General features: G+C 56.0%; 1 protein-coding gene across 1 annotated transcript; it reads right to left on the bottom strand.

Annotated features, from left to right (window-relative positions):
• Positions 1-2,413: 2,413 nt before the first annotated feature.
• On the bottom strand, positions 2,414-24,550 carry ITGA5 (integrin subunit alpha 5). The gene is made up of 30 exons (XM_007467780.1): positions 24,327-24,550; positions 17,742-17,872; positions 16,290-16,405; positions 16,034-16,154; positions 15,765-15,826; positions 15,630-15,675; positions 15,312-15,437; positions 15,025-15,069; positions 14,839-14,882; positions 13,042-13,098; positions 12,803-12,855; positions 12,339-12,547; positions 11,866-12,057; positions 11,599-11,644; positions 11,326-11,427; positions 11,074-11,129; positions 10,784-10,938; positions 10,340-10,477; positions 10,142-10,209; positions 9,644-9,794; positions 9,469-9,561; positions 7,860-7,939; positions 7,641-7,721; positions 7,424-7,529; positions 6,738-6,890; positions 5,744-5,830; positions 5,520-5,633; positions 4,821-4,922; positions 4,145-4,267; positions 2,414-3,509 (listed from the first exon to the last, which is right to left on the bottom strand). The coding sequence occupies exons 1-30, from the start codon at positions 24,545-24,547 to the stop codon at positions 3,426-3,428; spliced, it is 3,162 nt and encodes a 1,053-aa protein (XP_007467842.1). The 5' UTR covers positions 24,548-24,550; the 3' UTR covers positions 2,414-3,425.
• Between the last annotated feature and the right edge of the window lie 3 nt (positions 24,551-24,553).

Genomic DNA, 24,553 nt, shown 5'->3' with positions numbered 1-24,553 from the left:
CATTCCTGGGTTCTGCAGGGAATTTAGGACCATACGGCTAATTAAGGTACAGGAAGTTCAAGTTCCTGTTTCTGGGCCTCAGCAGTCTCTTGTCCTCACTCCACTGATTTGGTTTGAAAAAAAGACCTGTTTCTGCACCTGCCAAGATACTCCAGCTCAAGGGCAAGTGAATTTTGGGGGTGCTAATGCCTTGGCCTTGTTCTGATCCAGAGACCCAGAGATCTCAGGGGACTGTGGCCTTGCTGCCCGAATCTGGCCTTGGGGGAGAAGGTGGGGTCTCCGAGCCCATCAGAGGTCCTCTTGCTCCAGAACCGACCTACCACCATGCTGTTCGAGCCTAGTATCACAAAGCCTGCTTCTCCGAGACCTTGTTATCTACCCCTCCCCCCCACCGCCTCTTTCCATTCTTTCTCTTGGGTGGACTAAGAGAACAAACCAGAGTCAGCATCAGGCGTGGTTGATCAGTGATAGAGACCTCTTTGCCCTCAGCCTTGTCCATCCTCCCACTCTACCCCCAGGGACCCTGAGTTAGGGAGGTCTTAGAAGAGGGGTTCCTTAGCTCACCAAGGGGAGGCAGCTGGCTGAAGGGCGGGGTGACCTTGCAGGCAGCTGGAGGGGGACAATGTGTGGGATGAATTCATTATTGATGAGCCCTGCACCCTGGGCTACTAATGAGCCCAGGCCGGCTGCTCTAATTGATGTCAAGAAACTTGAGACCCCCAGATCAGCTTCCCGCCTGCCAGCTGCCTCTCCTGAGCCCCCTCCCCCTTCTGTGCCCCCAGCTGCTCTGTTCCCTTCCCAGGGCCTCCTTTCCATCTCCACTGACACAGACGAGGCTAGGACTCAGGGCTTCCCCTTCCCCTCTTGTCCCTTTGCATCACTCAAGTCTCAAGATGGGAGGCAGACAGGCTCTGGAGGGGCTGGGAGATTGGGAAGGGGAAACAGACCAGAGCCTGAGCATTACAGTTCAGGGACAGAGAGGCTGGTGCTGGGTTACATCTGCAGCGTTGCTGAGCCCAAGGAATTCTCATCTTGTTTTGTGCATCCTCGGGAGAGACCTTGTCACTCTCTGAGACTCAAAGGTACAGGCACTATACAGACACACCCATGATACTAGCCCAGTACTCACAGCCCATTTCCCCTCCTCATTTCCTCCTCATAATCGTATAAGAAATCTCAGATTTAGCCCCTGGAGTTTGGCCGATGCCATTCCCACCCATCCCCCGAGAGGGCGAGTATGGGATTTCCTTCCTGGAGAATTCCCAGTGCTTTGTTATGTCACAGCTGTCATCCTTGGAAATACTGCGTGGCTCTTTGCCTCATCAGGTCTCACCCTGCCTGTCAGTCCCTCTTCATTTATGGGTTCTGGAAAGAAGTGTCCAAGTTACGGAATCATCAAGAAGTCATAGATTGGAGTGTGGAGCGGGCTTGGCCTCCTAGGAGAGATATTTTTGAGATCACGCGGGTACTGATAGGCAGGAGCCTAAGTTAATAAGAATAGCTCTGTTGATGGGGGAAGAAAGGTGAGGAGGACCTCATTTCCTCCCCTCCCCAAATTCCCATGAATTTGTGGCTATGCTGCCCTCTGGTGGCTAAACTCTGGTTTAGCAGGACATGAACATCTTTGCCTCTAACAATCCCGCTAGCATTTCAGCACCCCTCTCTGTCCTCTTCCTGGATATTAGGACAGTCCTAGAGGAGACAGAGGATCCTGAGGGGTTCCCTCACTCTGGTTTCTCTTCAAAGACCTCAAGGCCATGTTGGTTAAGCATGAGGGCTTTCACAGTCAGGCAAGGCTGAATTTGAGTCTGTGACCTTGGGCAAGTTACATAACTTCTCGGGACCTCAATTTCCCCTTGTGTAAATGGGGTTAATTGTACCTACTTGACACATTTAATTTCTATCAAATTAAATGAGATACTGTATGTAAACTATTTAACACTCCCTCTATGCACCAGAATACAATGGGCAATGAAAACAAAACAAAAACCCAACTGGCTTTCTTCTGATTTAGTTCTGCGGCCTTTTCTCGCAATCCATTTCATTATTCTGATTTAGGAAAGCCCAGGTGAGTCTTCTGGACCATCTTCCCCCACCTTCAACTTGGACCTCCCCCTTTGTGTTCTTCCCTAACCCTCAAACCCAAACAGAAGGGATTCCGCTCCCTTCTCTCCTGGAGGTGTTGGGGCCAGATCTGGCGGGGCCGGGTGATGCACAGAAGAGTCAAGCCCTTCTTTCACCCCTTCCATCATCTCTTTCACTTAAGGGAACCCCAAAAGTAGTTCCACAGTTGCTGGGGGTCATACTCTTGGCTCCCAGTGGAAAGAAGCTGCAAGAAACACAAACATTTCCTACCCACCAAGCGGTCTGGTTCCAGGAAAGTTCTGGAAAGAGTGGGGATAGGACAGATTCCAGCTCTGGTCAGTGGGGGCACCGGGCCGGGTTTATTGCACTTGCAACAGAGTTTAAATAAGTCCCGGGTGTCCGGAGCCAAGGTGAAGGGAGGGTTGGGCAGGGAGAGGAGGGGCAGCGTCAGTGCAGCTGGCGGGCAGAACCCAGATCCTTCAGGCCGGGGACAGCGGGCTCCCCCTTTCTCCAGGGGACTAGTAGGGCCTGTGTCCGGCCAGTGTTAAGGTTCCAGATCTGTTGCCATCGTGGCCCCTTCAGGGTCCTGGGCAATTCCTGACTTCTCCTGAGTCAGAGGTGGATTGGGCCTCCGGGCCCAGGTCTGGAGCAGGCTCAAATGTAGTCCTGGATCTGCCTAGTTAGGTCACCAATGTCTGAGTCTGGGTCCCAGATCAACCCCAGGCCCCAGGTTCGATCTGGCCCTGTTAGAGTTCTGATTCCCCTTGCAGCTGGTTCTGGGCCAGCGTGGATCCTGCTGTGGGATCTGTCCTGAGCGGGGCCTGGGGCACCATCCACGGTTATTGTTCCCTGTTGGCCCACTGGGGTGGGGGCTGTCCAGAGCTGCCATGTCTTGCTCCCCAGGTTCCAGGTTCTTAACTGGGGGCTTCTGGCAGGGCTGAGGACAGATCTTTGCAGGCTGGAGCTGGACAGGAAGTCCTGGTGGCACGTCTGAGCCGGAGAACTGGGATTGGATCCCCCAGTTCTGGTTCCAAGTTGTTTTCAGGAAACTCTCCAAAATGCAAAGGCTGCAGGGAGGCTGGGGCCTCTGTCCCTGGATCTGAGTTCCCCCATCCATGAGGAGGGCATGTGTAAACGAGGGTCCTTCACAGTGCATGGGGGGAGGGGATCCCCAGCTCCGAACCTCCCGGCTCTGGCCCTTCAAGTATGTCTCTGGGCTGGGGAGAGGCGCTTCTCCCTAGCCCTCAGCACCTTCAGGAAGCACCCAGCCCCCTCCCTGTCAGTAGACTGAGGGTGGGGGGACTGGACCTTCAGGATTGGGAGTCTGGGATCGGGAGAAGTCAGGCATCAGAGGTGGCTGGAGGCTTGAGCTGAGCTTTTTCCATGGCGGTGCCATATGGGAGGGAGCGTTTGAAGAATCCGAGCTAATGAGGGGAAAAGGAGGGAGAGTTGTTACTCTGGTTCCCGTTTCTCCGCAGATCTTATCCCAAGGGGGGGATGAAGATGACTCTAGTGCTTCCAATCTCCCCATCTTGCAAAAGTGGCCCCAATTCAGGCTGTTAAGACCACCTCTCCAAGAGGTCCAGTGGGTTAAGAGAGCTAAGGTTGGGGGTGCTTTGGTGCCGTAAAAATGCCCCCAGTTCAGCCAGAGATGGCACATAGGTTTGAAGTCAAGTTCTAAGTCTCATTGCCTAGTAGTGGCTGCCTCTTGAGAAGGATTCTGAGGCTACTTCTAGGGTATGAGCAATTAGTGATGGCTACCATGGGTTTCTGGAGGAAGTGACAGCACAAATGCCACATACTGGCCACTTGTGAGTAACGCTGATTTTGAAAGTATAAATAAACTTATCAGCTTGAGTCAAGAGAACTTTTTCTAAGCTAGGGGCTGTAGAATGAAGGAAAGGATCCTATAGGCAGTGTCCAGATGGGATGCCCGTGGCCAGGGAGAGGTGGGGACATGTGGCTGGAGAACTGGTCTGGAGGCAGATGCTTGGGACTGTGCTGCATCAAGGGCAGAACCTGGTGAGAGAGAGGCCAGGTCAGGTAGGATGTGGCTGACCTTGTAGAGGATATAGATGAGCAGACCTAGGAGCAGGAGGCCAATGAGGACGGCTAGGATAATGATCCACAGCGGGACGCTGTGGCTGCCTTCTGTCTTGATCCACTGCACGGCTGTGGCCACCTGGGGAGCAGGTCAGGAGAGGTCACTGAAAAGCCGTTAGTTCTTCCCACCCTACACTTGGCTCCCGCTTGCCACTGGACCTAGACCCACCTTTCCCCTTCCGTCTTGGGCTAACAGAATTCTGCTCTTCAAAATTCAGATTCCTAAAACGTGCACTATCGTCTCTTACTTTTGGGCTTTCACACCTGCTAGTTCCCTCTCCCCAGGGAATATTCCTTTCCTGACTGGTTAGCCTGGTAGATCCTATTTATCCTTCAGGTTTTGCTTAAACATCACTTCTTCCAGGAAGCCCTTCCCGACTCTGCAAGCCTGTGTTCAAGTGTCCTTATGATGTGTTCCCATAAACATGCTGGCACTTGTCACACTGTCTTCTCACTGCCCTGTCCATCTTGCTTATCACTGTATTCCCAGGACCTAGCACGGTGCCTGGCACACAGTAGGTGCTCAATCAATATTTGTCACCGTAATCAGGCCAGCCCCCGTCGCATCCCAGTGCTAGCGCCAGGCCCAGCACTCTATCTTCCTTGGCCCAGACCTCTGGCCCGGGACTCACCTGCAGTTCCTTTCGGGGAAGCTGCCGAGGCAGGATTCGGTAGGGCATCTTCAGGGCTTCATACACAGCTTCACACTGCAGACTAAATGACTGGTGTTCCCGCTGTGGGTGGTGGAAAGTTGCTCAGGTTGACCTCTTATGGTATCTAGGAGGTCATTGGGCTCCCCATGGTCTGGCTCTGGTTATGATCTTTCCCTATTTTGGACTCATTCTCTTCTGAATCTCTCTCTGTGTTCCTTATATGAGATAATAAATGTGTAACTGAATAGTTACAATTAGGTGACAGCATGTTCAATAGAAAAAGCATTGTTTTGGAATCATGAGTATGGGTGAAGCACCCAGGATGATGCCTGGCCTATAGGATGCATTCAATAAATGACTGCTCTCTCCTGTTCCTACATCTGCTTGCCTCTCTGTGATGGATATGTCTTCCGTCTCTGTTTTCTATCATTCTCTGCCACTGGTCTCGCTCCAGCCCTCCCTCCTCTGAATGGGCCAGGAAAGGGAAGCTGTCGGTCCCAGTGTGGCCACTAGGTGGCGCCAAGGACACACAGCCCTGTCCAAACAAGGGTGAGGGAGGGGAGCGCGGCTGCCTGGGTCCCAGTCACCAAGGCGGGTGGCTAGGGCAGTGGGGAAAGCGAGCGTCGGTCCAGGCAGGCCCGAAGGTCGGGGGTCAGGACTGAGGTGAGGCTCCCTCACCTGGAGGAAGGTCTTGGCCCAGACGCGGAAATGCAGTAGCAGACTTCGGCTCTCTTGCCGGTGCAGTGGCCCCAGCTCGCAGCGTAGCCTGAAACACTCGGCCTCCGGGCATTTCTGGGAAGAAAGCGGAGGCTTGAATGCGGCGTTCCGCCCTGCCGGTGGCTCGGAGGATGCAAACAGATACTCAACGCTTCGGCCCGGACCTCATTCCCAGGAGGACTTACCAGGATCTGAGGCCCTGAGGAGGCAGGGCTCCGGCCTGGAGCATCACGTCTTTGCAGCCGGTGGTGCTGGGAACCCTCGGGATCCAACTGGAAGAGGAAAGGGGACCATTAGCTGCCTCTCTCACCTCATTACAGCCTCTAAGTCAGCCTGCATCTGGGGTCCAGAGCAGCTTCGACCTGGTCTTCCATCCATACAACTAACCACCTCCTGTGGCAAGGCACCGACCTCAGCACTGAAATACGGAACCGGGTGAGACTTGATCCTTGGAGTTTACAAGGAGGAGATGTCATTAGATAATTAGGGCCCCGTGCCTGCCTTGGGGCCTTTGCACTGGCTGTCCCCCCTGCTTGGAATGCTTTCTCGGAGTCTTCACACACAGGTTCACCCTTGTCTTTCATGCCTCAATTCACCTGTTCTCTCCTCAAGAGGTTTTCCCTTTCCCAAACAGGCTCCCAGCCCTGCCCTGCCCCGCCCCAGCATTTTAGCACTGCACTCTCAACACTTCTCAATACCTGTTTATCTGTCTCTCTCTCTTTTTAATTTTTATGGTCTCTTACCCTCCACTAAAACATAAACTCCATGAGAGTGGGGACCTTGTGAGTTTTGTTTGGTGTGATCTTTCCTGAGCCTGTAACATGGCTCAGTGCATTGTTGTTTATGTGTAAACGAGCTTTAAAACAGGCACTGGGGCCCAGGTGAGCGGCTCTGAGGAATGCTTTCCGGAGGTGGTGGTGCCGAGCTGGGCCCTAGGAGTACGCCAGGGCAAGAAGTCAGGGAAGGATGCTTCGGGCAGAAAGACAGAAGTGCAGTGCATAAAACAGTCTTTTTCCCTCCCAGGGTCTCAGGGTGTCTGTGGGCCTTCGGACCCCCTTCCAGTGGCCTAAGTCCCAGCTCCAGGCACACCCTACTTGGCTCTTCTAGTCTCCCGGCGACCTTCTCCAACCACCCTCGACTTGGTCCCCTCACCCCCAGGCCAGTCCCCAGGCCCCTCACCTCCAGGCCCTGTGGGTTGGGGGGGTGACTGGTGGTGCAGTTGCTGAGTCCTGTGACCCTGGTCACATAGAGGAGCTGCTGACCTTCCAGAGCCTGGGGACAGCTGAGCTCCAGCATGCCCCGGCTAATGGAGCTGGGGCCCAGGTTGATGAGCTGAGGAGAGGAGGGCACAGTGATCATGGGAAGGGAGGGAGTGATTCTGCCCTGTTGAAACCCAGGTCCTGGTGGCCCGCTCATGCCTGCTGCGAGTCTCCCATCTCAGGAGCGAGGGAGGAAATCAACGGGCAGAGGTGAAATCCTCTCCAGCCAACCCTCCTGGAGGAGGTGGCTCCATCCTTCCCCCCCCACTTTTTTTTTTCTTTTTTTTGCAGGAACTTAGCTCCCCAACTAGGGATCGAACCCGTGCCCCCTGCAGTGGAAGCACGGAGTCCCAACCACCGGACCACCAGGGAAGTCCCCATCTTTCCCTTCTAAGTTGCTCAGCTGGCCAGTCTCTCACACTGATCCTGCCCAGGCCTTTACCTCTCACTCCCCACTCCCCCTCTCTTGCTCTCAATCCCTCAGGCTGGTCCCAGCCATCTGTCACTCATACAGCTCCTCCTTCCCTGTCATTCATTCTAGTCCGGCCCTCCACTCCCAGTAGCCCACCTGGGAACCAGGGCCTCCCTGCCTCTGTCCCTCCTCACCTCATACACATGGTGGACAGCAGGGCCCACGTCCCCCTCCTCCTGCGGCTGGTCTCGGGGATGCCAGTCGGTCACTGGGAATAGCACTGCCTCGGGCTTGGAGACACTAAAGAGGAGGGTGGTTTAGAGGACAGTGGGAGGTACCCCATCCCATATGCATCCTTTCCTAGAAGTCCATCTTGCCTCCCAGAGAGCCCCATTTTGCCCGGGCACTGACCCGTTAAGGGAGACCTGGGCCTGAGCTTCCACGGAGAGCTGGAAGGAAACCACTTCGCTTTGCGAGTTGTTGAGATTCTTGCTGTGGGATGGAGGAGAGACTCAGGTGGTGCTGGAGCCCAGCCAGGAAGAATTTCACCTGCACCAGATTCCGCCCCTGCCCCACCCTCCTCGGCCCCGCCCCCAACTCAGCCTCAGCCTGGCCCCACCCACTCCCTACCTGAGGATCTGGAAGTCAAACTGGATGGTTTTCTTCGTGTCCCTGAGGTGCGGCACTGTGAACCGAAGGCCACCCCAGAGCTGGAGGACAGGGAGGGAGGACAAGGGGGCTGTTAGATTGGGCATCTGCCAAATCCCAATTGCAGCCCTCCTTCCCTATTCCACAGCTCTGCTCTGGATGAGCCGGTCACTTTCCCTTGGGTCCTCTCTCCTGTCCCAGACTTACACTGGCTCCCGCCTTCATGGGGTTGCCCAGGTCACACACCAGCAGGCGGCTCTGGTTCACAGCAAAGTAGTCACAGCTCAGGCTGGAGAAGTTCTGGAGGTGGGGTGGGTGCAGGTAAGGCTCTGGTGTCCCTCTGGCAGGATCTCCCAAGCCCTGCCTAAGAGTCCCCTCTCACCCCTGGGTGTCTGACGAGTCCTGAGTACTCAGCCTCCGGAGGGGCCGTGACGCGAAGCTCTGCCTCGTAGGCGCCGCCCTCACCCACATTCTGGGCATGGAAAGTGAGGTTCAGAGAGTTCTTGTCGCCCAGGTACACACGGTTCTGCTCCCTGGAGGGGACACACAGGGTCAGGGACACTGGGGAATTAATCCGCAAACCAAGACAATGGGCCATAACAATAATAGACACCGTTTACTGAGTTCCAACTCTATGGCAGGCACTAGGCTAGATGCTTTATGTAGATTATTTCATTTAATCCTTCCCCAAAGCCAGAGAAATAGATGCTCTTATTCTCACTATACAGATGAGGAAGTTGCATAATTTCCCAGGGTCACACAGCCAGCTAATATGTTCCTATTCTACTTTTTCACATGCCAGGTGCTTCCAAGCTCCATGTGTTCTGCTAGGAGACCTTGGCATCTGGAACCCCCCAGCTTGACGTCAGCCTTCACTTACCCAAACACTTCCAGCTGTAGGTCTGGCACACAGATATTGTCTTCTCCACAGTCCAGCAAGATCTGAGCCTGGGGAGCAGGGCAGCCTTGAGAGGGGAGTTGCGACCCCCCCCTAAGCTGTCGGCTCCCCCCTCCAGGGCCCCACCCCTAGCGGCCCAGGCCCCTCTCCTCCCAGCCCGCCTCCCCACCCTGCCCTCACCTTGTCCTCTATGCGGCTCTTGCTCTGGTAGTGTAGGACTGGCCGAAGGCCATGGCTGTCCACAGGGGCTTGGGGGTCCAGGGAGAAGTTGAGGGCGATGTGAATCGGGGAGAGCTTGTCTCGAAACTCTGACTCGTTCTGGGGCCGGGGGAGAGGGTTCACAGATTCAGGGGACACAGGGGACGGGCTTGGTCCTCATCCTCTCACATCTCCCTCTGTCCACTCAGGACCCTCAAGAATTCAGGTGTCCAAACTTGACCATGCTCATTGCTTCAGAGGCAGCCTGGTTCCCAGCTCCTCCAACAGAAGGGCCCCCTTCCCCAGCCTCCCAAAGTCCCAGGCCCTTCACTGGAATCTCCCTGTCTCTTTCGGAGGACAGGGAGGGAGGACAAGGGGGCTGTTAGATTGGGCATCTGCCAAATCCCAATTGCAGCCCTCCTTCCCTATTCCACAGCTCTGCTCTGGATGAGCCGGTCACTTTCCCTTGGGTCCTCTCTCCTGTCCCAGACTTACACTGGCTCCCGCCTTCATGGGGTTGCCCAGGTCACACACCAGCAGGCGGCTCTGGTTCACAGCAAAGTAGTCACAGCTCAGGCTGGAGAAGTTCTGGAGGTGGGGTGGGTGCAGGTAAGGCTCTGGTGTCCCTCTGGCAGGATCTCCCAAGCCCTGCCTAAGAGTCCCCTCTCACCCCTGGGTGTCTGACGAGTCCTGAGTACTCAGCCTCCGGAGGGGCCGTGACGCGAAGCTCTGCCTCGTAGGCGCCGCCCTCACCCACATTCTGGGCATGGAAAGTGAGGTTCAGAGAGTTCTTGTCGCCCAGGTACACACGGTTCTGCTCCCTGGAGGGGACACACAGGGTCAGGGACACTGGGGAATTAATCCGCAAACCAAGACAATGGGCCATAACAATAATAGACACCGTTTACTGAGTTCCAACTCTATGGCAGGCACTAGGCTAGATGCTTTATGTAGATTATTTCATTTAATCCTTCCCCAAAGCCAGAGAAATAGATGCTCTTATTCTCACTATACAGATGAGGAAGTTGCATAATTTCCCAGGGTCACACAGCCAGCTAATATGTTCCTATTCTACTTTTTCACATGCCAGGTGCTTCCAAGCTCCATGTGTTCTGCTAGGAGACCTTGGCATCTGGAACCCCCCAGCTTGACGTCAGCCTTCACTTACCCAAACACTTCCAGCTGTAGGTCTGGCACACAGATATTGTCTTCTCCACAGTCCAGCAAGATCTGAGCCTGGGGAGCAGGGCAGCCTTGAGAGGGGAGTTGCGCCCCCCCCCTAAGCTGTCGGCTCCCCCCTCCAGGGCCCCACCCCTAGCGGCCCAGGCCCCTCTCCTCCCAGCCCGCCTCCCCACCCTGCCCTCACCTTGTCCTCTATGCGGCTCTTGCTCTGGTAGTGTAGGACTGGCCGAAGGCCATGGCTGTCCACAGGGGCTTGGGGGTCCAGGGAGAAGTTGAGGGCGATGTGAATCGGGGAGAGCTTGTCTCGAAACTCTGACTCGTTCTGGGGCCGGGGGAGAGGGTTCACAGATTCAGGGGACACAGGGGACGGGCTTGGTCCTCATCCTCTCACATCTCCCTCTGTCCACTCAGGACCCTCAAGAATTCAGGTGTCCAAACTTGACCATGCTCATTGCTTCAGAGGCAGCCTGGTTCCCAGCTCCTCCAACAGAAGGGCCCCCTTCCCCAGCCTCCCAAAGTCCCAGGCCCTTCACTGGAATCTCCCTGTCTCTTCCCCTTCATGAGGGGCCCCCAGTTCTACGTGGCCACTCTTCCCAGGCCAGTCCCTACCCTGCCCTCGGGCCCATACCCTGAGGTAGATCTTCATCTCTCTGCAATCCTCCCGAGCCCCGTTCTGGATGAGCAGGGTCTGGATCAGGGTGGCCTGTCGGGAGGCCAGGAACAGTGCCCGCCGCGCTCCACCCTTCTGCTTCTGCCAGTCCAACTGGAGCTCCACCGTGAAGCCTGCAGCCGGGCACGTATGTTAAGGAGCATCTGCCCCTCCCTTCTAATCTATCCAGAGAGATAAGAGGTCCCCGGGTCCCCAGCCCCTCCATCCCCATCCCAGTGCCTGAAAGGTTCAGGCAGTCTCTCCCTCACCGATGGAGTCAGGAACGTGTTTTCCAGAAGCATTGAGGCAGAAGCTGAGATTGATGCTGGAAGAAGACCAAAGGGAAAGCTGGTGTATCCAACTGGAACAGGCATCCTATTCCCTACATGCCTCCCAGACAGACCCAGACTGGGACAGTCCCATTTGTCCACTTCCAAAGACCTGGTCTCCCTCCCCACTTCCAGGCACAGACGAAGCACCCCCAGACTCCATCCCCGCAGCCTCCTGGGCACCCCACTCACCAAGCCGCAGGGTTCCCCCCCAAGCTGCAGCTATGCTCCTCTGGGTTGAACATGGCGGGAAAGATGGTGAGGGAGGCACTGGCAGACACGATGGGGCGACCCCTGCCAAGAGTGGATGTGGGGTCAAAGAACTAAGACTCCTCAGGAACCTGGGCACAGGAAGCTGATGCCCAAGCCCCAGGATCCCAGTTTGTACACTTCCCCAAACTCGGCCCTGTTGAGAAATCCCCCAGTTCCCACGTCTCCCAGGCTGCCCCCTGCCCAAGTTCATACCTGTACACCACAGCCTTGTCTACACCAAAGGACCCCACAATCAGATCTGCAAGAAGTCAAGAAACTACCCCTTACAGCAAGCCCCAAATCAGAATCCTTCCCAACCCCTTCCAGGTGCATTGTTCAAGGAGGCCGAAGTGAGGGGACACCGCCATCTGGTGGCATCATCCTAGAACTGCACCCAGGAGCTTAGGAGAGTGCATTAGAGGGGCTAGGGTTCTGAGACCAGGGAATTCTAAGGTGAAAGGGGCCGCTGGCACAACTCACCAGGGTATCCGTTGCCATCCAGGTCTCGACCTCCTCGAAGGGCAGAGCCAAAGAAGTCCGGCGTGTGGCCAGCTGCCCACAGGGGCAGCAGAACCTGGGAAGGCTTAGAGGCCAGGCCCCCTGGGCCCCCAGGGAATACAAACACCACTCCCTGCTGGTTCTCCCCACCAAAGGCAGCCCCAATGGCTACATCTGCAAGACACACAACACACAGCAGTCAGCAGGCCAGGAATCCAGGAGTTCAAATCTCTACCATCAGACCCCAGGACCTGGGATCCTATTTTCCCCATCTGTCATTCCCAGTATTCTAACCTCTTCAAGCCCCAAGATCCAGACATTGGGATTAAAATCTACACACCTCCTGGAGGAGTCACTGGGGGTCTTGGGTATCTTATCTGACAGGCATCTCTCCCCAAATCCCTTCTGACTCAGGCCCCCACTCCTCCTCAGCAACTTGAGCCCACGGTGCTTACCATTGTAGCCATCCTGGTCCAGGTCCCCCAGGGGGGTCAGGGAACTGCCGAATCGACCAAACTCATCATGGCCAGTGAGGGTAAGGGTGGGCATGGGCTCCATGCCGGCCGGGCGCTGCAGGTAGATGTAGACCCTGCCCACCTCCTGCGGCCGCCCGTCGGCTGTCCGCTCCATGAGCAGGGGCGCCCCTACCAGCAAGTCGTCCAGCCTGAGGGAAGGGGAAACCCAGCCATCCTGAGACCCTGCCTTGCCATGTCCCCTCCTCAATCCCAGGCATCTTGGATCCGGGCTCCTTCCCACCCAAGTGAGAGACCTGAGGTCTTCTGGTCTTTGGTTCTCAGCTCTCTCTTTGCCCCTGAGCCTAGGGAATGCAGGCAGGAGAATGCAGAGAAAAACTCTCCTTGCATTTTTCTGTCCCATCCCTACTCCTCGTCCTGTGCTGTGCCCCTTTCCCGCTACTCACCCGTCCCCATTGATGTCTGTGGCAGCCACTGCATAGCCAAAGTAGGAGGCCATCTGGGAGGGACAGAAGGGCAGCAGTGGTTCAGAACTAGGGAGTCAATCAACAAGGGCTATGGGGGGAAATCAGGGACTCCAGGGAGCCTGAGAAGCTGGGCTGAGCTTATTGGCTCAGGGCGGAGGTTTGGCTGGCAGAGGGCCAAGCTGGGTTGTGTGTGGCGGGGGGCGGGGAGGTGTCCTCACCTGTTCCCCTGAGAAGTTGTAGAGGGACCGGATGTCTGAGCCATTAAGGATGGTGACCTGGGGACGAGGAGATATATACCCATTTGTCACAGACTCCCAGACCATCCCATGGATGGAGGACAAATGGATACAGGATACCCAGGGGCAGGCATTCCTTGGAGACATAGACCACTTGTCTCCTAATTCCCTCCTTTGCTTTGCCTCACATTCCCATCTCTATATTGGGTAGCTCCATCCCAGGGCGACTCCATTATTTTCCTCCATGTCACTTATCAACTACTACCGACAGATTTCGTACTTATCTGTCTGTTGTGCCTGTCTACCTACTAGAGTGTCAGATAAGTGAGGGCAGGAGCTTTGTTTTGCTTTTTGCTTTCTCCTCAGAGCCTAAAGTAGTGCTTGGTGAGCAGCTGACGCTCAATAATTATTAGCTGAATGGCATCCACCAGCCCTCCCAAGTCCCAAACACTCATGGCTCCCCCGGCGTGCCCCCGTAGTGATGGGCCCTTCTGGTCCCCTGAGGCTCTCGACTCCCTGTTCTCTTCCCCAGTCTTGCAGCTGTTCCTCTGGTGTGAACCCTCCCCCAGGACTGCTGGAGAGTCCCCTGCCTCGGGCTCTCCCTTCCCCTCAGCACCCTTCCTCCATGGCAGCGGGACCGATCGCCCTAGAGCCGGTCTAGGAGGGACACGGCTGGCTTGGAAATCCGTGGTGGTTCCCTGAAGCCATGGCCCAGTCTCAGCTTCTTGGCTGGTCCCCTGACGCCCTGGAGAATCTGGCCCCAACCTATCTGTTTTTGCCCAACCTCTCTTTAGTCTCCTCATGCCCAATCAGCCCATGCTGAACTGGCCTGAATTTTTTTCCTTTCCTTCCCTGCCTTTTCTCATGCTCCCGCCCAGGATGCTCTCTTTCCTCATCTCCACTGATCTTGCATAGGACATTTTCTGATCCATCCCTGCCCTAGAAAAGAGGTTATTCTTCCCTCTAAACTGCTGTATCATTTTGACCACTTTTCTGAAATTTATCCTAGTGCAGAAAGAATGCTGACTTTGGGATAAGACAGGCCTGGTTTTAAATCTCTATCCAGCCACTTACTAACTGGGTGATCTTAAACAACTTACTTGGTCTCTTTGAGCCTCAGCTTTCTCATGTGTAAAATGTGAATGGTAATATCTCCCCTGATAAGCTTGTTGCGAAGAATAGAAATCAAGAGTGGACAGTGCCTGATGCACTGAGGGGCTCGTGAATAGGAGCTGCACCTTAGATTACAATCACATGTGTGTCTTATCTTACATACTTGATTAGAAGCACCTTACAAGATGGGGTATGATGTCTTATTCATCTTCTTATCTCTTACCTTGCCCTAATAAATGTTGGTAATTGAATGGACTCCTATAGCGTTCTTATCTATATCCTTTCTAAAGCACTCGCCATGGTCTAATAATAACAGCTACAGTTGTACACCGCCTCACAGTTCGCTAAGTACTTTCACGTGCATTATCTCACTTCATCCTTACAAGAGCCTTGTGAGGTCAGAACTATTATTATCCCATTATAAAGAGAAGAATGAGGCTCAGAGAGGTTAAGCAGACTCAAGGTTTTTATGGAATGAAGTGGGGTAGGAATAAATCACAGATTGATTCATCCTGAGTGAGTGCCAGAACTCAAACACTGGTCTGACCCATGAGCCCGTGTTCTGATCCACTTTTTTCACCCTCCCAAACTGCCATGCATGGTTCTTTGTGATTAGCCAGGGGACGGGAGAGCAGAGGAGGGAGGGAGAGTCAGGCTGGGCCTTACGTAACCATAGGTGAGGTTCCCTTTGGGCACGCCAGCAATGAAGTCTGTAGAGGGAAGAGAAAGTTGTAGGCTAAGGGCAGGGAAAGGGGAGTCAGACAAAAATGGTAAGTGTCTCAGTCCCTGTGGCTCCAGGTCCTGGGTCTCCATCTGCCCCCTCCCTTGGCCCCAGCCTGGGGACACACTCACCTTCTGTGTCATCACCACTGAATTCACCTACAGCCACAGAGTATCCTAGGAGACAGGGTGGGCGGATATTAGGATTCCTGCTTTGGGGACCCCTCTGCCCTGGCCCATCCTCAATCCCTTCCCCACCCCTACTGGGCCTTCGTAGTCAGCCTGCACATGACACATAGGGCAGGAGGCTGGGGATGCCTGGGTGGGAGAAGGGAGGCGGGTTGGGGGGGGGGCGGTGAGCGAGGACAGGGGCCCCTGAGGTGCTCGCCCTGCAGCTCCCACCCCGTTTGCTCGCTCACCCAGGTAGCTGTCATCGTAAATGGAACTGGCCTGGCGAGTCTGCAGCTGCCCCCGAACTGGGTTGATCAGGTACCCAGGGTAATAGGATTCTGCAATCTGCTCCTGGGTGGCGGACAGGATCTGGCCTGGGGAAGGGGATAAGGAGGGGATGGCTGGAGGAGGAGGTGGCAGGGATGGGGGCACTGGGGGCTGACTGGGTAGGATTTCAGAAGTCTGGTTCAAGGAGGGGAAGCTTGTGGAGGGTGGTGGGAGAGGATGGGTAAGTCTCAGGAAAGGGAGGGGAGAACTGGGACGGGGGCAGAGGAGGAAGGGCTTACCTTGCCAGAAATAGCTCCCTGGTCCGCCCAGGACCACACGCCCAGTCTGTGGGGGGAAGGAGGTGAGTCCACATCTGGTCCTGATTCCCCTGCATCCAGCACCCACAGCCACTGTCCTCCCAGATCCCCCCTCACCTTGGTGAACTCGGCACTGAAGCCCCCTTGGCAGTAACCCTGCCCTGCTGCCCGGCTGAAATCTGCAAGGGGAGAAGGTGGTGGGAAGGAGCTCCACACACATGGGTCAGGCAGGAAAGAGCAGACAGCTTGGGGAAGGAGAGGGGAGAGGGGGCCAGAGAAAGGACCTCTCTGGACCAGACAGTGAGCATCAAGGCTGCTGGGGGGTGGGGGACTGTGGGGATTCACAGAGAAGGCAGACTCAGGGCTCGTGCCCCCTCTTGGCCTACCTGAGCGGCACGGCGCATACTCCAGAATCCGGGTGAAGTTGTCTGTGGAGAGGTAGCAGGTGCCCACGGGATCGCTCAGCGGCTCCTTCTCGGTGCGCCAGCTGTAGAGAGGAGCACAGGCCTGGGAGGGCCCAGGACGAGGGGCGTCCAGGTTTAGTCCAACAGGACCTCTCTTCCCCGCCTCCCCCGCTGTGCTCCGCTAACGGCAACCATAGCCCCTCCTGCCCACCACGCCACTCAGCCTGCTGGCCCTCACCAAGATGGAGGAGCCATGGGCTCGCACCGTCGCTCCGAACCACTGCAGGGACTTGTACTCCACAGGCTCCTCTCCCTCGAGGTTGGACGGCGGCGAGGACTCCAGGATCCGAGAGCCTTCGGGGAGTGAGAAAGGGGAGTCATGCCAGCTGTGTGCAGCTGAGCCCTAGAGCAGCCCGTGCCCTCAGCCTGGGGGCACCCAAGCACTTGCAAGCCCTGAGCCCATGACTCATGGGAGGGGGAGTGGGGAAGGTCCTTACAGTCTGCCTGTTGTAGCCTGACTCAGCTTCCCCTGCACGCGTGCACACGCACACACACACAGAACCTGGGCTTTCTAGAGTTGCATTCCCCTGGTCCGCCTGCCTCCTCACCCAGCTGGGACAAGGATGCTTGTGGTGAGGTGGGGAAGAACGGCTAGTTCCTGAGAGGGCTACCCTCTGGCTGCACTTCTCTGTCTGTGCCTGGGCCTGTGTCTCTAGCAGCACGTGTTCTATGTCCTTGACCATTCTCGCGTCACTGAATCTCTGCCCCTTGTGTCTGCGTGTGTGCGTGCGCGCATCTGTCTGTCTGGCTGTCTCTCTCCTTTCAAGCCCTCTCTGCCTCTGTGGGGCAGCCTTTTTTATTCCTCCGCTTCTCATCTGTCTTCCAGGTTTTAAAAAAAAATTGGACGGTTTTGTGCTCTTACACCACCCCTCCCCCACTGTCTCCACCTTTTGATGCTCTGCTCTTCCGTCCCCTCACCCCAGTTTATCTCTGGAGCCACACTGCTCAAGTTCATGTCCTCGCTCCACCTTCTACTAGCCGTGTGACCTTAGTCAAGTTACTTAACCCGTTTCCTCACCTATAAAATGGGGATAATAACACCTCGCGCCATCGTTGAAAGGATTAAGTGCGTTAATATATGTAAAGTGCTTACAACAGTGCCCAGTATATAGCAAGTGCTCTTGAAGCGTTAGCTGCTGTTATTATTCTTTCTCAGCCTGTCTCCTTCCATCCCTCTCTGCATCTACTCTGGACCTTAAGCTCCTTGAGGGCGGGGGCTTAATCATGTTTCAATCCCCTGCAGTACCAGCACAGAGCCTGGCACGCATTATCACTTAGTCAGTGCTTAGTTAAATGAATCGAATAGGCTCTGTGACTCTCCCTGTCTTTGTCTGTGTTACTGCCCTGGCCTCCCTGAGTTGTGGGTGATTCAAGGAAAATGAGAGCCACATGTTTCTGAATCACGCCCGCCCTCCTTGGGCTGGGCTGGATTGGGAACGTGGTGTGAGTGCCACGGGGAGCCGCTGCACCGCTGCACGGAGCTGGAGCCCCAGAGCCTCAGAGCACGTGGCCCTGGAACTGGTCAGGCTCCGCCCCTCGCTCCAGACCCCGCCCGGGCCCCGCCCCCTAGCCTCAGCCCCACCCCTTTGTCCCTCCCTGAACCCCCACCCCGACCTACGAAGGGGGTTACCTTTGCTGTCAAATTCAATGGGGGTGCACTGTGCTGGGCTGGTGCCCCAGGGGCAGAGGTAGACGGCACCGCCCTGCAGCACTCCCGGCTGGCTGGTGTTAGCCTTGGGCGCTCCCACCAGCACGCTGACCCTGCGGAGGGGAAAAGGGGGGCTCCTAGCTCTTCTCGTCTTCCCAGGCGGGAAGGACCCAGGCCTCTGGGCCAGGGTCTGGGTGGGCGTGGCACAGATGCCCCCCGGGTTGTATTTATATCTCAGAAGATGCCACAGATGCCAGAGGCACAGGCCGGAGTCAGGCGGTCCCCATGTGCCGCTGTCACTAACACAGCCTCTCCCGCCTCCCCCCACTCTCTCCCCTCCTACCTTCCCCTGTCATTAGAAGGAGGAACCAGAGTCAGTTCCGGCAAGAGGCCGGGGCCAGAGCTTCCCTATCTCCTCTATGGACCTGCCAAGACTGGAGGTGCAGCCCCTAGAACCCCAGGGTCCTCTTACCTAGCCTATACCCTCTCCTCCCAAGCCAAAGCCCTTCTCTGGGCAAAACCCAGGCGTCCAGCTGCCCAGCTGCCCAGCCCTGGGGCATGTAGGAGGAAAATGTGAGTCTTGGAAACCAGGCAGTAGAAGTGGAGAGAGGAACTGGAGAATGGTGAAAGCAGAATGTTCCCCTGGGCCTGGGCGTGGACCTGCCCTCACCCTGGGCTCTGGTGGGACCTCCCCATCCTGGCTGGGTCTCCGTCTCAGCCTCTGAACCCCTTTCCCATACACCATTGCTCAGAGTCTGAATTCAGATCCTGGTCTACTGGGGTCTTAGTTTTGGACACAGTGCCTCGTTCCCCCTGAGACGACGAGGAGAAGGTTGCCTTTGCTGGGGGTCCTGTGTAATATGGGGTGGTGACAGCTAAGGTCCTGGATAATTTTCCTGCCTCTGGCTCTGCCTCTATCATTCCTGGGTCCCTTGCCTCCAAGACCTCTGTGCAGTTGTCAGCCTTCTGGGCTTCCTCCTCCAGAGTCTCCCATGGGGACTGCATCTGGCAGCCGGGGCAACTGAACCAATGTCCCTGCCAACCGCCAGCCTTGGCCTCCGCTCTCCTCCCATACCTGACTCTGGCACTGCTTCTCGGTCTGTCCCTCTGCCCCATGACTGCTTTGCTCTCTTGGTCTTGGTTTTAGGGACCTCTCTCTCTCTCTCTCTCTCTCTCTCTCTCTCTCTCTCATCTCAGACCTTGGGCTTCTCCATCTCTTGTTGGTTTCTGGCCCCTTTCAGCTTTCAGCACTCCCAACACCCACCCTTTTTCCGATATTTGGATCCCTTCATTAGCCTTTCTTACCAGGAGTCCCCAGGTCGGGGATTACGGTAGAGGTCACAAAAGCGGGTGTGTGTGTGTGACAGGATGGGAGACAGGGCGGGTGACAAGAGGTACATCGAGTAGGGGAGGGGTGGGGGGGGGCGTCCAAGAGGAATAGGAATGGGAACACCAGAGCGAGCAGCTCCAAGGGGCTGAAGCAGAGAGTGAGGGTGGTCTAGCAGGGCCAGAGGGTGAGGATGGGAGAAGAAAGGGTCCAGAGGGATAGGAGGGGAGGCCTGGAGTGAGAGTTCCTGGAGTGATGGGGGGTGGGGTGCCAGCCTCTGTTACCCTGGGGACAGGAAATGTTTACTGCCTGTGGCTTCCTGTCTGTTTCCAACCTCTCACTTCGCCGTTTGTCTCCCACCCGCCCGCCTGCCGGGCCCCACCCCTCTCACTCAGGCAGTACATTCAGTAGGGGGGTGGGAGCTGGCTACTCGGAGGCACAGTGACCTGGTTGGCTGCCAGGCTTAGTAGGTGAGGTTGGTGGGGGGGGAGAGATTGCATTGCCCCAGGGCTGGGGGAGGAGAGAGGGGGGCAACCCTCGGTAGCAGAGGCAGCTGCAGAAAACAGCAGTGGTGCAGGGGTTCTGGGTCAGGCACTAGCTCAGTGTGGACTTGGGAATACCCTCTCCCTCTTCCTCTGGGTGAAAAGGTTGAACAGGTTATCTCAAAGTCTTCCGGAGCTCCCATACTCTTGCAGGAGAGCGTAGGGGCTTGGCCAAGGGGCTCTGCTCCCACCCCCAGTTTTCCCACCACTCCGTGGCGGGGGCCTGAGCCCAAGTGCTCCTGGGACGGCCTGAGGAAGAAGCTTGGAGTCTGGCAGGGCGGGAAAGTGAGAGGCCTTACAAGGCTTAGAAAGCCCACAAACTTGTGGGCCAGGGGCATACGCCGTGGCTGCGTGAAGGTCCAGGAGATCTGGGGTACAGGCAAGGGACACAGATCCCGACCCAGACTTGCCCCGTGCCGCCCATGGCTTATACCTGAGGATGCAGTGGCCCTTCCTTCCCAGCTCCTCCAAGTCAGTCCAGTAACTAGTGCCCTCCCCCATGTGCCAAGAGAGGCGCCCAGTGTCAAGGGTGGCACGTCACATACCTTATCCTTATTCTCCCACTCCTGGTTCCTGCCTCCTAAATGCTGCAGCAGCTGGGTCCTACTAGGGGTCTAAGAAGGTAACAGTGGAGGGTCCTTGGGCTCTTTTGAATATTTCAGAGGGCCTAACGGAAATCATGCATTTACCTGATAAGGCAGCCCAGGCTAATTAAAACCTCAAGTGTATTTGCTTTGGGCCGGAATTATATCAACTCCTGTGGGGAACCTAGTTATCTCATATTGGTCAGAAGCTCTGATTGGCAGCTATAGATGTCTTCTTGTTCTAATTTTTGGTTGATAAAAAAAAAAACAGGAAAAAGGAATGAATTATTCCTTCCTAAATGCAGCTTGGCAGATAAACTCTTCCAAAATATAGAGACCAAGGGAAGAAATAATTGCCATAATTTATTCTAAAGTCTCAGAACTCTGATGTTCTAGAGCTGCTTCTTGGAGACACAGGCTGCCTCAGCACCATGGTTTGAAGACTTTCTTGTAGATGCCTCAGGGCTGCCACATGGAGTGAGCAGAGGCCAGTTTGGTCCTGACACTCCTCTCCATCTTCTTTCAGAGCAACCTCTTTTCTTTTTTTCTTTCTTTTTTTTTTTTTGCGGTACGCGGGCCTCTCACTGCTGGGGCCTCTCCCGTTGCGGAGCACAGGCTCCGGACGCGCAGGCCCAGCGGCCGTGGCTCACGGGCCCAGCCGCTCCGTGGCATGTGGGATCTTCCCGGACCGGGGCACGAACCCATGTCCCCTGCATCGGCAGGCGGACTCTCAACCACTGCGCCACCAGGGAAGCCCTTTTCTCTGTTTTATATAGAATGCCCTGGTAAGATATCATTTGAATTGAAAGAAAGAAAGGAAGGAAGGAAGGAAGGAAGAAGGGAAGGAAGAAAATAAAAAACTGTAACAAAAAATACTGCTGACCTAGTCCCATGTCCTCATTGTACAGATGGGGAAACTAAGTCCCAGAGAAATTAAGTCACGTGTCCTGGGGTCACTCAGAATCCTTCTCAACCTAAGAACCAGAAGCCGGGAATCCTGATACCTAGGCCACTGTTCTGGTCTACCCCGTTGCCAATTTGTTCCCTCCTCTCCTCGCCACTATCTCCCCAGCCAGGCTTCTGATTAACCAAGTTCCTGTTCAATACGTGGTTACTGTTTGACTCTGTTGGCCTGACAAGGTCGGGGGTGAAGAGTAGCAAGTGGACCAGACCCAGCTCCTGCAGGTCCTACGGCAGCCCTGGCCAGGCCAGAGGAGACGCCTGGTTCTGGGTCCCCCAGTGTAGTCTCGAGGGAAATGCCTGGCTGGCTGGGAAGGAAGAGTTGCCTCCACTTGTGGCAGCTCCACATGGGGAAGGAGGTGGGCTAAGGCTGGTGCACCTTTCAAGCGCATGTCTTGGGTCAAGTCACTTCCCCTCTCCAAGACTTGAATTCTCTACCCATAAAATGATGGGTTGCCCTTGAATGGTCCCTAAACAAACTTCTAGTTCTAAACTTCTATGATTCCTGAAGCTTCAGTTCATATACACGCATAAAATGGGAGCAATAATGCTTCGTCTGTCTAAGACAAGGATTTTTGTAATGATCCAACAGAAAAATTGATATGAAAGTGCTAAGGAATGTGAGGCACTATTATTACTCTCACTGCCATAAGCAAATATTAAAAGTGAGTAAGAAATAGTGAAAATCTTAGACAAAGAACTAGGTGGTGTCCAGGGAAGAGAGAACCAGAAACAGAAAATAGCTGCCTCATAAAAGTCATACCTCCGCGTACTGAGCATCCTCCACGGACCAGGTGCTTTTTATATATATTGTCTCGTTTAGTCCTCAGAACAGCCTCATAAGTTAGGTGTCTGATTTTCATGAGAAGATCAGGCTCCAGTATTTAAGTCTTAAGTAACTCAGCCCAGGTCACACAAAGAACAAGTAAGTGGTGAGGCCTGGACGCACACCCAGCTTGGCCTGACTTAAAGCCTGCCCCTTTCCTACCGTGTAACCTCTCTAGTGCTTACCCTGCCCTCTGGTGCTGTTTCAGTTTCCACAGTGAGAGGTGATGAAGGGGGCCAAGAACACTGAGGCCCTCCCTCTCCAGCAAAGGCCCCAGGTGAGGGGCTACATTTGTCCCCCGCAGGTAGGTGGGGTTGAAGTCCCAGATGTGGTGGGGAGGGAGGTCACTGGGGAGGTGGAATGTTCCGAGTCCTATTCTACTAAGAGTGCTTTGTAGAGAGAAAATGAGAGGGGGAGGTGCGCAAGCTGGACACCTGGGTTCTCTTGGGAGAAGAGATGAGCAGAGGGGAGGGGGAGGGGAAGAGACTGCTGGGTCCTGCTTTAGAAAAGGGCTTTTGGGACTTTAGGATCAGGCCAGGGGCCAGACAGACACCTAGGGAACCAACTGGGAGTGTGTGAAAGTCCAGATGTTTCAGAGGAGTGTTTTAAAAGGGAGATGACACTCTTGTTAGGTGGGAGTGGGGGTGGGATAAGAGGAAGGTTAAGATACAGATAACTGGATACCCTATTGTGGGGGAGGATCCCTTCCCCTCCCTCCCTCCCCCTTCTCTACCCCGTTAGGTTTGTGGTAAGGAGTTGCAAGGGGCCTGGGGGAGGCCGGGCCTGGCAGAAGCTCCAGGCCAGGGTGATGCAATGGGGTTTGGGCAGGAGGCCAGGGGGGTGGGGTGGGGGCTGGGTGGGGACCTTGAATAGCCCAGAACCAACAGCTGGGGCCTAACCATCCTCCAGACAAAGGAGAAATTTGCCCCATACCCCAAGTGAATTACCTAGATTAACCCCTTTTCTCCAAAAATTAAAGGAAATGAGTAGAGATCAGTATCATGTGTAGGAACAGCTCACCTCTGACAGAGGTCCTATCAAAGCTGGATACTAGGGGTTGTTGTGCTGGTGGTGATGGCGGGGAGCAGTGGCAATCTCAGAGCCCAGAGATGTACAAAGAGGATTATTCCAGACATCGTGGAGGATCAGGCATCTGGCACCTGGGAGTCCCCGTCCCACCCCAGGAGCAGCTTCCTTCCCCTCTTACTCCCGCCCCCCACATTTAAACAAACACTCTTGTTCTAATGTTGCCTAGCTTGTTTCCCCAAGCCCGTGGGCTCCCCATTTTCCTGGCACACAGGGTCCGCTCTGCTTGTCACCCTGCTGAGCTGGGAATGGGGATCCTCCTTTGAGACTTCCCCGGTCTCTGAGGTCCTGTGTTCTGACGCTCTTAGGCCCTGCGAGCCCGCGTCTCCCCAGCTTCCGACCCCAACCCCAGAAGTCCCGGTCTCAGCTCAGCTCCAGCCGACAAGCTACAGGAAATCAGTTTTTCTCTTCCTCCCAAGAGCTAGAGGAAGAGGGAAACCGCCCACCCCCCTTCACGGACGCACACACACCCCTCCCGACACATCCAAGCCCCCACCCTTGGCTGAGCCAGCCCCCAGCCCCGGCGCCCCCCAGGACCAGGGTCCCGGGACTCTTCCCAACTTCCCGGATCCCCTCTTCTGAACAGAGATTGGGGGTGGCGGGCGGAGTAGGAGACCGAGGAGAAAGGGGAGGGAGCCGCCGTCCCCCTCCCGAGTCTTTCCCAGTCTGAGTTGAGGGGGGAGGGGAGGGTAAGGCTGGCCCCCATTTAACCTCCCGACCCCTTCAGCCTCCGACTCCCTTCTTACTACACACAGCTCATTCTGCTTCGACCCGTTCTCTCTCCGCACAATGGCCCTCAGGGGTCCCGGGGTTCCCCAGTGCTCCAAAATGCCCACCCTGGCCTCCGCGCCCCCTCTCCGTCCCCATCAGCCTCCGGTCCCGGCAGCTCTCGGATCTCAACCAGAGACCCTCTGCTCTCCATTCCCGCGCCCTCCTCTCTCTTGGCCCCAAGACCCCGGCCCAGACTTCTCCAGCTTGCAGCTTCGTGTCCTCTCCCCACCCCACACGTCTCCCTGCTGATCGCTCTCAAACTCCTGGCCACCCTCCACGCCGGCCACTGTCCCCTCCCTACTCCAGCGCGGGCCCCCAACTACGGCGGGGCCCCCCAACTCCAACCCTAGTCCTTCCAAACTCCGCCTCCCAAACTCAAGCCTTGGTCCCCTCCAGACTCCAGCCGCGCCCCCTGTCTCCAGGCGCGCACCCCCGACCCCGCCAGCCCGCCGCCAACCCTCCTCAACTCACCCGTCTGTCCCCGGCCGGTAAAACTCCACCGAGAAGCCGAAGAAGGAGCCCGGGGGCCCAGAGAGCACTGCTGGGGCCTCCGCGTCTAAGTTGAAGCCCCCGACCCTGGGCGGCGGCGGCAGCAGCAGCAGCAGCAGCAGCGGCAGCAGCCGGGATCGGCGCCGGGGGCCCCAGCGCAGCTGCACGGCGAGGAGAGGGGACCCTGGCGTCCGGCTCCCCATAGCACC

Source organism: Lipotes vexillifer, unplaced genomic scaffold (genome assembly GCF_000442215.2).
Source record: "Lipotes vexillifer unplaced genomic scaffold, Lipotes_vexillifer_v1.1 scaffold387, whole genome shotgun sequence".
Lineage (NCBI taxonomy): Eukaryota > Metazoa > Chordata > Mammalia > Artiodactyla > Lipotidae > Lipotes > Lipotes vexillifer.
The sequence above is the reverse complement of the archived record's forward strand: the minus strand, read 5'-3'. Positions and strand labels throughout refer to the sequence as shown.

Coding starts and splice junctions, on each gene's coding strand:
- ITGA5 (XM_007467780.1), bottom strand. CDS start 24,547: ATGGGGAGCCGGACGCCAGGGTCCCCTCTCCTCGCCGTGCAGCTGCGC. Junction 11,428..11,598: donor GACAAGGCTGTGGTGTACAG/GTATGAACTTGG, acceptor CACTCTTGGCAG/GGGTCGCCCCATCGTGTCTG. Junction 6,891..7,423: donor CTGTCCACCATGTGTATGAG/GTGAGGAGGGAC, acceptor TCCTCTCCTCAG/CTCATCAACCTGGGCCCCAG.